General features: G+C 48.1%; 2 protein-coding genes across 5 annotated transcripts in view; one reads left to right on the top strand and one right to left on the bottom strand.

The window, feature by feature from the left end:
* Nucleotides 1-2,135, bottom strand: part of ATG13 (autophagy related 13) — a 38,226-nt gene extending 36,091 nt beyond the window's left edge. For 3 of the 4 annotated variants that reach the window (XM_027837674.1, XM_027837673.1, XM_027837672.1), the window contains exon 1: nt 2,032-2,135. The gene's annotated coding sequence lies outside the window, so the exon portion shown is untranslated. The remainder of the gene's footprint in view (nt 1-2,031) is intronic. The other variant, XM_027837675.1, reaches the window with a different exon arrangement.
* A 929-nt stretch (nt 2,136-3,064) lies between these two features.
* Nucleotides 3,065-12,408, top strand: HARBI1 (harbinger transposase derived 1). The gene is made up of 3 exons (XM_027837767.1): nt 3,065-3,152; nt 5,555-6,334; nt 11,710-12,408. The coding sequence occupies exons 2-3, from the start codon at nt 5,665-5,667 to the stop codon at nt 12,084-12,086; spliced, it is 1,047 nt and encodes a 348-aa protein (XP_027693568.1). The 5' UTR covers nt 3,065-3,152; nt 5,555-5,664; the 3' UTR covers nt 12,087-12,408.
* Nucleotides 12,409-13,635: the final 1,227 nt, after the last annotated feature.

The raw sequence follows: 13,635 nt of genomic DNA on the forward strand, positions 1-13,635 counted from the left end.
ATAAAATCCCAATATATAAACACAAAAAGCATTAGTGCATAGAAGCAAACAAATTCAGAATGAGAAGTTAGAGCGTGAGCTCTGAATGTTTGTTCCCAGAATTTACCTCAGAGAAGTCACTTCACTTTTCACAAACTGCCCTACATGACTCTAAGGTCCCTTTCCAGTACTAAGTCAGTGATTCAATGACAAGGATTTTCTGGTAGTTTGCCAGGTGTCACACTGAGGATAAAATCTACCACTCTCTGGGAAGTCCATGTCAGGAAACATGGGGCATCTGGGGCAGGGACTATCATTTCTCTTTGGGTTCCCAACCTGGAGTCCAGGACCTGGCGCCCAGGAACAGAAAACGAACCTGTGACTCAGTGGGATTTGGATTCCCAGATGAGAAAACTCCTTCTAACCAACACAGGTCAGAATGTTCTCTGTAAGTTCTGGTCTAAGGGAGTTGCTTAGACTCTAAGCAAGACCCCATTTGGGGCTTAAGAAGTTTAAGAAGCACTGAAAGGGTCTCAAGTGGAAAAAGTTTAAGAAGTTCTGGCTTAGAGGACCGACTTGCCCAAAGTCACAGACAGTATGAATTTGATCACATTTACAAATCACTTTACATAGAGGTGAGGTTGGTACTATAGGTGTCATTACCCTTATTTTACAGAAGAGGAAACTGAAATTCAGAAGTTTAGTGACTTGTTTCATAGCTAGGAAGGGAGAGGGGAAGGATACGAATCTGGGTGCTCTTCATTCCAAACTCAGCACTTTATCCACTCTATTATTTCGCTTGAAGTGTCCAATGAGTGACAACTTTTTTTTTTTTTTTTGGTGGAGAGGGGCTTGAAGGAAGAGTAAGGAAGGCAAAAAAAAAAAAATGATCTTTCTGCTGGGAAAGGATATGAAGGATTTAATTTCAGAATCCTCTAGCAGCTAAGGAGTCAGCAATAAGCCAAAATATCCTTAGTCAGCCAGCCAGTCAGCATTTATTCAGCACTTAGTATGGGCCCAATGGGCAGCTAGGTTGTGTAGCGGGTACAGTGCTAGGTCTGGGGTTAGGAAGACCTGAGTTCAAATCCAACCTCAGAGGAGTACTAGCCGTGTGACCCTGGGCAAGTCACTTCACCCTGTTTGCCTCAGTCTCCTCATCGGTAAAATGAACTGGAGGCAGAAATGGCAACCACTCCAGCATCTCTGCCAAGAAAACCCAAAACTGGGTCATGAAGAGTCAGACATGACTGAAAACAACTGGACCACAACATGTGCCAATTGCTGAGGACACCAAGGAGACGAAAACAGGCACTGTCCTCCAGAATCCCCCCTGCCGACGCTCAGGCACTCACCGGGAGGTACGCCCTTCGGTGCGGCATGGTGGTTAGGAGCCGGGAGGGGCCACGAGCCCCAGCTGACTTTGTTCACCACTAACTTTGCCTTAAGAGCTAGGCTTTCTGCCTCCATGCCTCCCTGGGGGTGAGGTGGTCCCAGAATCGTCACCCACTCTTCACAGGCGACTAGGTTTTGGTCCAGGCTTTCTCGTGCCTCCCCTCCTCATCGGCACCTTCCTTGGACTTGGCCGCCCCCCAAGAGCACGGGATCTGGGGCAATCCAGGAGAAACCGAGGACCCCCCCCACCGCAGCTCGGCCATTTCCTACGTGGGCCACCCTGGGCTTGGGGCTGCCCACCGTCCAGGTTTCAGGTTCCCTCCTCGTGATCTAACGTCACCTCCCCACCCCTCTCGGGCCCCTTACGGGTGACATGGGGGGGCTGGGCAGGGAGCCCCCCAACGCGCTCCGAGCTGTGGCCCCGAGGCTGAGGCCTTCGGGCAAGGTTCAGACCCCGCGGTCTGTCACCGTGCCAGGCCGGCTCCCCCGGGCTCAGAGCAAGGGCCCTTCCTCGCCTCACCCCCACGAACACACTTCCTCTCTTTCCGGCCTCAGTTTCCCCACTTGCAAACGGTAGGGCTGGACGAGAGGACGCACTCACGGGCCCGTGGGCCCTCTCCGGCCTCGGTTTCTCGGAGGAGGCGGTTGGGGAGGCTGTACCTGTGGGGCTCGGGGCTCGCATTCCGGGGCCCGGGGCGCCTCCTCCGGCCTCGGGCTTGGCCCCGCCACTGGACGCCCGGGGGCCTCCCTCCTCGCGGGGCGCTGGGCTCTGCGCTTGCCTCGGCTCAAGGCCGGCCGCCCGTGCTCCCCCTCCGCGCTGCGGGTTCCACCGCCTCCCGGTCCGGGCTTGTCACGCGCTGCTCCTGCTCCAGCTCCAGCTCCAGCCCCGCGGCCTCCCGGATCTTGGCGCCGCCATCGCTACTGTTTGTTTTCATCCGCTTCGCTGGGCGAGGGGGGAGGGGAAGGCCCAGGAAAAGCCCGGGGGCCATCCGCAATCGCACTTTCGCTTCTGGACCCACAGCCTCCATTCGTCCTTTCGCGGCCCAGGATCCCCCTTGAACTTCCATCCGTCTTCGCCACAAGTCTCCCGTGGCCAGTGGTCAAACTTAGGACGGTGCAGAAAACGGAGAAACGAGGGTCAGGAGAAGGAAAAGGGGAACTAGGCGCTGTGTGGAATCTGTCGTGAAAAAACTAAAGACTATGGGCGCTGTTAGGAGCCGGGGAGGGGGCGGGGCAGCCTGAGCAGCGATTCTGCGCAGGAGTTGGCGTGACTTTTCTGGGGACGCCGCTCGGTCGCCCCCGGGCGGCGGGTCGTCTGCGAAGTCAGCGCAAGGCAGCGCAGGCCCAGCTTGGAGGATCTTCTGCGGAGTTGGCGTAGGCCCGGACTCGCGGTGCAGCGGACGGTTGCGCTGCGGAGTTGGCGTAGGCCGGGGCTCGCCGGGCAGCGGGGCGGTTACGCCGCGGAATTGGCGTAGGCCGGGGCTCGCGGTGCAGCGGCCGGTTGCGCCGCGGAGTTGGCATAGGCCGGCGTTCGCCGGGCACCGGGGCGGTTGCTCCGCGGGGTCGGAGCAGTCGCTGCCTTGGCCAGTCCGCGGCGCAGTTGGCGCGGCTCGGCGGACACTCTCTGGCTCGCAGGCGGAGGGAGCACCGCGGTGACTGCAGGGGCTGCCGCGGGTTGCCGCTCGGCGGGTGGCGGGCACGGAGCGCGGCACACCCCTGGGGCTGGGGGTGAGGCTGGAGCAGAGCGGGCGTGCGACTGACCGCTCTTGGGGAGGGACAAGGTGGGTGACACGCGGAGGGGGCAGGGCGGAGGAGCCTGGGGCTGGGGAGAGCCTTGAAGGCTGCGCAAGCCATCCGTGGCCCTTCACCCTCGGGGCCCTTGACAGAGGAGCAAACTGAGGTCTTGTACCATCCGGCCGTCACCCGCAGGACCAGGGAAGCCTCTCGAGGGCAGGGCCTGCTTGGGGGTTGGCAACCCGTCTAGGGTTGGATGGGCTCATCCACCTTTGGTGGGATAAGAACTGGGAGGGCCCTGCCCAACCACCTCGTTTAGCGAAGGAGAAAGCCACGCCCAGAGAGGTTCTATAGCGAGGCCGGGCCCTCCAGGGACAGTGATGGCAGAGTTGAGATTCGAACCCATGCCCTGGACCTCCCAAGCCAGTGAATGCCCTCTCCATAGTACCAGCAAACTTTTCCTTTCCCCAGGACCCAGACATTGGAATGGGCTCCTGGATCTGGGTGCTTGGTGCATCCCCCTTCCTCCCCTCGGTAAGATTACAGGCCCTTGTGGGCAGCAGCTCTCCTTTTTTTTGCCCGTCAATCTCTTAAGTATTTGTGGAATAGAATTGAGACCCAGAGAGGGCAAGCCAGAACGTTGTGAAGGGCCCGAAGCTTTCCAAGGTCACAGCACTTGACTCGGTCCCCTAAGTCCTCAGCATTGTCCACTGCATGTGCTTTGCTGATGCACCCTGAGGACCGTGGGCCCTCCATCTGGCCTTCAGCTGAGACCTCTCCACTGGCCGGCAAGTGCTTAATAAACACTTGTTTGGATAGATTGGGTGCAAAGTGTAGACCACCTTCATCTGTCTCATCTTTGTGATGGATGGAGCTGTGGGGAATCAGTGGGTAGAGTGAAGAACTTGGAATCAGGAATCTTGCCTCAGACACCCCCTAGCTGGGTGACGCTGAGCAAGTCTCTCTCTGCCTCAGTTTCCTCATCTGTAAAATGAGGATAATAAGAGCACCCACCTCTCATGGAGGTTGTGAGCATCCAATGAAGTAACATGTAAAAGCGCTATGTAAATGCTAGCTGTAATTATTATCATGAGGTGTCCTGAGAGTCAGTAAACATTTATTAAGCTCCTACTATATGCCAGGCATTGTGCTAAATTCGGGGGATGCAGAGAAAGGCAAAAGACAGTCCCTGCCCTCAAGGAGCTCAGAGTCTAAAGAGGGCAAAGAGAACACATGAAAAACTGAAAGAAGGACACTGAGGTGGTATGAGTTTCAGAGTAGATGTGATCCTTCCGGAAGACTGAGTTTCTGGAGGTAATGATGAAGTCCTGATGTGGAGCAAGGTGGCAAATATTAAGGTGTCTGTCTTGGGCTCCCTCCTTAAGTAGAGGATCTAGAAAGAGATAGCAAAGGGCAATGGCTGATGTGATCTCCCATCCCAGCCCAGTCTCTATGTCAATTTTGATTTTAGAATTGCTGATGTCAGACAATAAGCATTTATTAAGCACCAACTGTGTGACTCAGTGGATAGAGAGCTAGGCCTGGAGTCAGGAAGCCCTGAGTTCAAATTCGGCTTTCAGATTCTTACTAGCTCTGTGACCCTAGGCCAGTCACTTCCCCCATGTTTGCTTCTGTTTCCTCAATTGCAGATTGGGGATTATGACAGCACCTACCTTGCTGGGTTGTTCTCAGGATCAACTGAGGTTATGTTTGGAAAGTGTCTAGCACAGTGCCTGGCATATAGTAAGCGCTAAATCCATTCTTCTCCCATACCCCCCCCCCCCCACATGCCAGGCACTGTAATAAATACTGGGCATACAAAGAAAAATAAAAGACTCAGCCTTGGACACGTAACACTTACTAGCTGTGTGACCCTGGGCAAGTCACTTAACCCCACTGCCTAGACAAAAAACAAAAATAAAATAAAAGACTGTCCTTGTTCTCTAGAAGCTGACTGCTTAATGGACTTCTGACTCTTGCTTAGAGGTCTCAGTTTGGAGTGGCTTTGTCGTATACCACATTTTTTAGGGGGCTAGGTAGAATTCTGTGAAAATGGCTTGAAAGGACCATTTCACAGGTAAGAAAGTTGAGGCCCAGGGGTCTGGAAGGACTTGGTCATGGCCACGGGCCCACTTAGTTCTAGAACTAGGTTTCACTCCGGTGTGTTGACTCCAGTTCACCTCACTCCTCCCACCTTACTGCGTGTTGGACACAGTTTGTGATACATGTCATCACAACCATCAGATGTTTGCTCTTCTTGTGTGGGAATAACTTAATTGTTAAATGAGAGCACAACCTGAACTCCAAGTAAGTACTGAGTAAATCAGCTCATCTTGAGGAGGCTAGCCCAAGGCTAGCACATCGCCCGCCACCACAAAGACATGGCCAAGAAAGCATTCTTCAAGTTTCTGGCTTAGTTTGGTGACTTCTTTCCATTTGATCTTCACAGGCAGAAGTTGACAAACCGTTAAACTGTTTAAAAGTCGCCAGTTGAATTCGGAGTGTTCCCCATGTAGCTTCTTGCTATCCTGACGGTGCTGCTGGCCCAGTGAGGTCAGCATGGCCATACCAATAACAGTGCTGGACTGTGATCTCTTGCTTTATGGTCGCGGTCACCGAACTCTGGACCGCTTTAAGCTGGATGACGTGACTGATGAATACCTTATGGCCATGTATGGGTTTCCACGCCAGTTTATTTACTACTTGGTGAATCTGTTGGGAGCCAGCCTTTCTCGCCCCACTCAGCGGTCCAGGGCCATCAGCCCAGAAACCCAGATTCTTGCAGCACTGGGCTTTTACACATCTGGCTCCTTCCAGACCCGGATGGGAGACACCATTGGAATCAGTCAGGCCTCGATGAGCCGCTGTGTTGCCAATGTCACAGAAGCCCTGGTGGAAAGGGCCTCCCAATTCATCCGCTTCCCAGCAGACGAAACCTCCATTCAGAGTCTGAAGGATGAATTCTATGGGCTAGCGGGAATGCCAGGAGTGATTGGAGTAGTCGACTGCATCCACGTAGGGATCAAGGCTCCCAATGCTGAAGACCTCTCCTACGTGAATCGTAAGGGCCTGCACTCTTTAAACTGTCTGATGGTGTGTGACATCCGGGGGGCCCTGCTGAACGTGGAGACAAACTGGCCAGGCAGCCTCCGGGACTGGGCTGTGCTGCAGCAGTCGGCCCTGAGGAGTCAGTTTGAAGCCGGGATGCATAAAGACTGTTGGCTCCTTGGTAAGTCTGAAGGTAGGGTGAAAAGACCTGGTTTTATACTGGGATGGGCCCTTCATTCCATAGCCAGTCGCCCAGAGAAGTACCTGAAGGCCCAGCAGGGCTGCTCCACATCCCCCTCTTGTCATCTCTTTCCGAGTCTCACAGCGTGAGGTGGCTGTTCTTCCTGAGGCCAAAACGGGCCTTTGATCTCATTCCCCTCTTCACACTCCTGAATCCTCGACCTCCCTATCTACTGGTTCCTTTCACACTACTTTTAAACATGCCTAAGTCTTAGAACCACCTTCACCAGACCCTGCCACCCCTCAAATAATCATCCTTAATCTCTCCGCTCTTGCCCAACCAGTTAGAGCCCTTTTCCAGGGGCAGCGTCTTCACTGCAGATGCTTAGTTTGACTTTCCACTTGCTCCCCAGCCTCTGTCATAGGATTTTGAACTCAGGTCCTCCTGACTTCAGGGCTGGTGCTCTATCCGCTGTACCACTGAGCTGCCCCAAATTGGTATCTTTTTAAAACTATGACCTTATTTTACTATTTGCAATCCAGTTTTTCTATTGGTTTCCAAGAAATAGTATCATACTTAATTTTAAACTATAAATGCTGACATATTTAGTAGTAAGAATGTTAAATTAGGAGCATTTGTGAAGGTCCTACTATGTGTCCAGCTCTATACTAGATGGAGTTGGAAAATACAAAATAAGTCAAAGATGTGGTTTCCTTACATTTAAAAACTTGGCTGTGTGGCTTCCTACCATATTGCTTGGTAGGAAGAAAGGAACCAGTGACAAAACCCAGAGCCTCAGATGTCCACAAAGTATGGTAACGAGCAAGATGCATTGGGGATCCTGATGAACTCTGACCTATCTCTGTAATTGGCCAGGCCTAAGGAGTGAGGGCCTGTACTGTGGTGATGCTGTGTGAGTAGACAGAAGGAGATGTACAGGAGATCTTTTGGAAAGGGAGAAACATGACAGAATGGCCGCAGATTGGCTTTGTGGGATGATGAGCTCCAGTGACAAGCTGAGCATGACACTGGGACTGTAAGCCTGGGTGACTTGAGAGGAGAATGGTGCCCTGGGAGGCTGGGAAGGGAGGGCAGTTCTGTGTGTGTTGAGTTTGAGATGACTACGGGATGTGGAGTTGAAGATGTCCAGTAGGCAGGGGCAGACGAGACTGGAGGTGAGGAGAGGCCTTAGGGTTGGGTGAGTAAATTTGAGCATCCTCTAAGTGAATGCACAGGAGCTGATGAGGTCACCAAGTGAAAGAGTCTAGGAGGAGTAGAGAAGAGGGCCTAGCCAGAGCGTTGGAGGATAGCCGCCGTTAATAGTAATGGATGAAAGCTCAGACAGGGAGGAGGAGAATCAGGAGAGCCAGAGAGGAGAGAGTCTCTAGAAGAGGACCAGCAGTGGCAAAGGCTGCAGAGAAGTCCAGAAGGATGAGGCCTGAGGAAAGGCCGTTGCATTTGGCAAACAGAGTCACTGGACACTTTGTAGAGAGCAGGTGTTTTTTAAATTTTTGTTCTTAGTCTAAATTTAACAGACACCAAAAAGAAATGTTGTTTGTATATACGAAATAGAATTGAAAAGAGGGTTATACCTGAAAGTGTAGGAATGGGGCAGTGAGGGCAGCAGAAGAAAACCGGCATTCATTAAGTACCTACTATGTGACTAGCACCGGGCTGGGCATTTGACAAATAGTATCTCACTTTTTCCCCACAATTCTGTGAGGTTGGTACTATTATGATCCCCATTTACAGTTGAGGAAACTGAGGCTGGATTTAACCCACGTCTTCCCAGGATATTATAGAAAGTTTTCTGAAAAAGGCTATACTCCCAGTCCAGAGTACACCCTGAGATCTGTCGGACATGAGACAGGAGTAGCTGGGCCTGAAGGCTGAGGCTTACTATATACATGACTCCATGGAGTCTGTTTCTCCAGACTGAATGACCTAATTTCCTGCTCTGGCTTTACCTCTCCTCCAAACAGGTAAGCCTGAGTTCTTTGCTCCACCCCGGTGGGCGTGTTCCCCAAAGGTCTCAGCCCACGTTCCTTCCTGGGCGGATCATATTGGCCAATATAATCTGGCTTTTTTTCTTAATTTTTTTTCTTCAATTACATGGAAAAACAATTCTTAACATTCTTTTTTTAAGTTTTGAGTTCCAAATTCTATCCCTCCTTCCCTCCCCTCTCCCCCCCTTGAGACAGTAAGCAAGCTGATATAAATTAGACGTGTGCTATCATATAAAACATTTCCATATTAGTCATTTTGTGCAAGAAGACTCAAAACGGGAGAAAAAAAGAAAGTATGTTTTAGTCTGTGTGCAAACAACATCAGTTCTTTCTCTGGAGGCAGATGGCATTTTTCATCCTGAGTCCTTTGAGACTGTCTCGGATCATCGTATTGTTGAGGATGTCAGTCACAGCTCTTCATTGTACAATGTTGCTGTTACTGTGTACGTTGTTGTCCTGGTTCTGCTCACTTCACTTTGTATCAGTTCCTGCAAGTCTTTCCAGGTTTTTCTGAAAGTATCCTGCTTGTCATTTCTTATAGCAAAGTAGTATTCCATTAGAGTCACATACCACAACTTGTTTGGCCATTCCCCAATTGATGGGCATCCTCTCAATTTCCAATTCTCAGCCTAAATATTTTTGTACAAATAGGTTCTTTTCCCTATAATTTGGCTTTTGATTTTGATGCTTCAGAGACTCGGGAGCTATGGATGTATCCAATTTGTATCTGCCCAGGATCCTCAACTTCTTGGACAAGTGTGGTCATTTAGCTTTTGCTTGGAGATCTCTGGGGTATGGTAGATCTCATCTCTCTCCCTCTGTACCTATGGGTCTCTGCCAGAAGACTGCAACCTAATTGAGGGTAGTGACTGTTCCATTTTTGTCTTTATATGTTTGTCACTTTCCACAGTGCCAGGCACATAGTAAATGCTTAATGAATGTTTGCTGACTGATGAAGTATGAGCTATGATGATGATGATATGAATAGACTGGTACTATGCCCTCATGAAGGGTTAGTTTGTAGAATTCGGAGAAATACAGGAACACATGTATGAAGTGGTGCAGAATAAACAAAACACATAATCTACAATTAGCACAATTGTGTCAGTAAGGCAGCTTTAAAAGACCACAAAATTCATATAGAAAGGGGCAGCTAGGTGGCACAGTGGATAGAGCACTGGCCCTGGAGTCAGGAGGACCTGAGTTCAAATCTGGCCTCATACACATAACACTCACTATCTGTGTGACCCTGGGCAAGTCACTTAACTCTATTGCCTAGCCAAAAAAAAAAAAAATTAATATAGAAAACCTTGGAACTACCAAAAGCATGACTGGAACCAAGGTGTCCTGACTTGTTGTCCAGGGTTCCTTCCAGGCGCTGATGTGAATTTTCAGTTCCTCTCAACAAGCTGAAGACACGTTTGGGACTGTGTTCTAGACCTCAAATTGTTCTTTTCAAACTAAAGATTAGAAAATAATTCCAGGTGCCTGATGAATTAGGTAATTAAATAGTTATTTTACCCTCCAGCCAATGTCAGCAATTCTAAGACTGGATAAGGAACAAATAAACCATGAGAAAAAAAAGTAGCCAAGGAAAAATATTTCAAAGCTTTTCTATCTAATGCACTGTTTTTGAAATTTTTTTAGACTGAAGATCAAACTATTTGCCCATTTGCAGAACTCTGGGCACATTTTCAAGGAATGATAATACATTTATAAAATAAACTGTCAATGAAACCGTGACTTGGTCTGGTATTTAGAATTTCAGTTTGGGTATTATGGTATTAATGTTTCACAATTTGAAATATTTTAACTATTAAAAGTCATCAAGTTCTTCAAGATAGCAAATCTAAAGGAGAGGGAACTTTTCTATATCTTTTGTCTGTTTGTTATGGTGCCTAGTACGCTGCTCTGTGAGCATTCCATAGATATTCACAGAAATGGATCATGGGTAGATGTCAAGGGATCAGCGGTTGGACAAGAGGAGACTTGACAAAGGGCTCTTTATGTCAGGTTCAGGAGGTTGTGACCCTGTGTGTGGCCTTTCACCTACCAGTGAGTCATAATCATTAAATATCACTATACACTTATTACAGTGTTAGATTAGGACATTGTACTCCAATTTTTTTTTGCAGCATTCCTGGGTCATTCAATCAGGACAGTAACTTAAGACCAAATGCCCTAGTTATATTGTTCAGTTGATCTCTGCTTTAATTTTTCTAACAACTGTTTCTAGCATACCAACTTACCTTCTTCAGGCCTTGGTATTTCTGTGAACATTTCTGGTCTAGAAAAATGATATGGTTGTATTGAATAGGATCCCCTTGAAATCCTGGGTTCTGCTCTACTTTCTGCCACTTATGCTAAGACCATGCATTTCATTTTCTTTCCTATGCCTAGTTCCTCCATGATACAGCAGACAAAAGTGTGCTGGATTTGGAGTCATAGAGCACTTTGGTTGGAAGCTTGGCTTAGCTACTTCTGCCTATTTGGCCTCATTTACATTGTTTTCCCTTAGATTCTCATCTGAAAAGTGACAGGATTTGATGTGATCCCTTCTGAGGTCCTTTACACATTTACTAAATATATGATCCTTTGATCCCTGTAGTAGGTGTTTGGGAAAGGTGAATGATCTGTTGTCCACAAATCCTGCTGTATGTGATGAAAATATGTGAATGCTAGCAATGTTTCATTCATTCTCTAAAATATCAAACAGAAACTTGTGTATGTGCTAGTCTTTGACTTGGGACTAGATTTAACGTCTTAGCTTTTGCCCCCAAATATCTATGACCCCCTCCTTTATCCCTGGGGAAAATTCCAGACTCCCCAGAATAACATTCATGAGTTTCATCAGTTATACTTTAAGCCTCAAATTATTCCACGGCCAAATTAATTTGGGAAGTACTGATGTTTTCTGAATCCAATGTTTATGTTTGTTTTTAGGAATTTTCATCTTCACAAAGGTGTCTTGAGACACCTTTCTCGTGAACTCTGTGGGTAGGAGCATTGGGTTGTTAGACAGTTAGTTGGAGTGAAGAAATTTTGTTAAAGTGCAACATCTTCAGTGTCATGGAAATTTCCCGGGGTTCTTTTCCTCTGCTAGCTTTACCTTCCCATTGTCTTGAAGATGTGCGCTGTCCTGGAGGCCACCATTTTAGGGTTTTCCCCTCTTGTTTGTTACCAACCAGGCCCAGAGGTCCTGCCTCTGATGCTGGCTTTCCTTACAGTTCTCCCATTGGTCTTTTTCATGGACCATGGCCCTAGGATCTATTGCTTTTCTTCACGTGGTCTCAGAGTGGTTTCTCAGCAATTCCCTTTTTAGGTTGTACAGCACTGATAAAAAATGTTGATGTTTTCTCTTCCATATAGGTGATAGCTCCTTCTTTCTTCGAACCTGGCTGATGACTCCACTTCATATTCCGAGAACCCCTGCAGAATATCGCTATAACATGGCCCACTCTGCAACTCATAATGTAATTGAGAAGACATTTAGAACCATCCAGTCGAGATTCCGATGCCTGGACGGGTCCAAGGGAGCCTTGCAGTACTCTCCAGAAAAGTCCAGTCACATCATTTTAGCTTGCTGTGTGCTCCACAACATGTCCCTGGAACATGGGATGGATGTGTGGTCTTCTCCAGTGACTGGACATTTGGAGCAGCCAGAGGAGGAACACGAGCACATGGAGGCCCTGGACGCGGAAGCTGACCGCATGCGGCAGGAGCTGATGCTCACTCACTTTAGCTAGTCTGGAGTGGAACAGGGGGCTTGGCCAAGCCACTTCTGCCAGTGGGAGGATGCCTGTCATCCCTTTGTACTCAATGTCTGCGCTTTATGGGATCTATCTGCCAATTCAGTAACTAAATCAAGCCCACAGTTCTAGGGTTTTTGGTGAACCCCAGTTTGAAATCCACTTATTTTGAAACAAAATGGCTGGCAAAATCTCAAGTGTTTACATACACAAAGTAAAAGGGGAAACTAAAGTAATTAGCAGCTAATTCAAATCCCGATGCCACTTATGCATCAGTTATCAGGATATTTCTAATAAAAGTAAATTTTCTTGTCTTAAATTATCAATGTAGTGCTTCTGTTTCTACCTTTCATTTAGACATAACCTGAGGTCAATGTGATTTTGACCAAGAAATGGTCTGCTACAAGGTACGGATTACTGATTGAAGCTTTACCCAGACAAGAGAATCTTGCCAACTAGGATAATTACAGACTGATAGCAGCCTGGACCTTTCAACTCAAATTTTGAAGCAAGTCTCCAGATATCTGGACCTAATCTGTGTGGACCAAACCTGAATGCTTTTCTCTTGTTCTCCTACCTTCCCCATCCTTTTATGTAGAACATCAGAATAGATGGAGGAGTTTCGATCAAAGAAGCCTTTGCCATCTTATCCTTTCTTTCGAAAGAAATCTCATTAAAGCAATTTCCTTTGTAGCAGCCTCACTATTACTAATAGGGAAACAAGTTTGCCCACTTTGGGGACAGCCTGTACCTGAGTGGATCAAGGTTCTTAATGTTAAGATGGTACTGAGACAAGGCTTGCCCTTTCCCTTCTCTGGTTTCCTAATACAGAAGGCAAGAGATGAGAGATCGAAAAGGACAATTAAGGAAACTTGGTTCCTAGTGTGTGGGTTCTGGAATGCGCCTGGCCCCTCCCAATGGCAGGGGCAGGGTTAAAATCCTATTTGTGAACACCAAGTGATGCACAAATTTCCCAGGCAATAAACAATCCTCAACTAAGCCCCTGCTCTAAAATTATACTGATTTAAAAATAACCTGATTGGAATAACGAATGTGTGAATTAGGTTCACAGGTTCATGTTTTCACTCATGAAAGGAAAGGAGCCTTTCCTTAGGATTCTCTTACTCCCAGATTCTTAGCAGCCAGTCATGTGCTGTCTCTGACCTGTCCTCTTGATCTGCTCCTATCTGCTGTCAGAAGTGTTAGTCTGGTGATTGTCAAAGCAAAGAAATGAGCAGCTGATGACAGAAACGGGACATAGATGGAGGCGACTCACTAAGACAATTGGGGATTATCATCTGCTGCTGATTTCCAATTTGAATGCTATTTCCCGTCACTATGATTCCTGCTGTGCAGCTAGTGGGTATATTTGGCAGGAAGGCAGGTATGAGGTTGGGCACACTATGGAAGGGGTCATGAGGGTGGTGACGTCATTGAGGTGGGGCAAATAAATAAAAGAAGGCCGAGTTTCGGCTCTGTTCTCATTGTGCAATAGTACTGTCCTAGTTATTTTTTTTTTTTTCCTGTAAAGTTTAACCGGTGTCCC

The sequence above is a fragment of the Vombatus ursinus genome, unplaced genomic scaffold, assembly GCF_900497805.2.
Source record: "Vombatus ursinus unplaced genomic scaffold, bare-nosed wombat genome assembly UNPS02014822.1, whole genome shotgun sequence".
Taxonomy (NCBI): Eukaryota; Metazoa; Chordata; class Mammalia; order Diprotodontia; family Vombatidae; genus Vombatus; species Vombatus ursinus.

Coding starts and splice junctions, on each gene's coding strand:
- HARBI1 (XM_027837767.1), top strand. CDS start 5,665: ATGGCCATACCAATAACAGTGCTGGACTGTGATCTCTTGCTTTATGGT. Junction 6,335..11,709: donor TAAAGACTGTTGGCTCCTTG/GTAAGTCTGAAG, acceptor TCTTCCATATAG/GTGATAGCTCCTTCTTTCTT.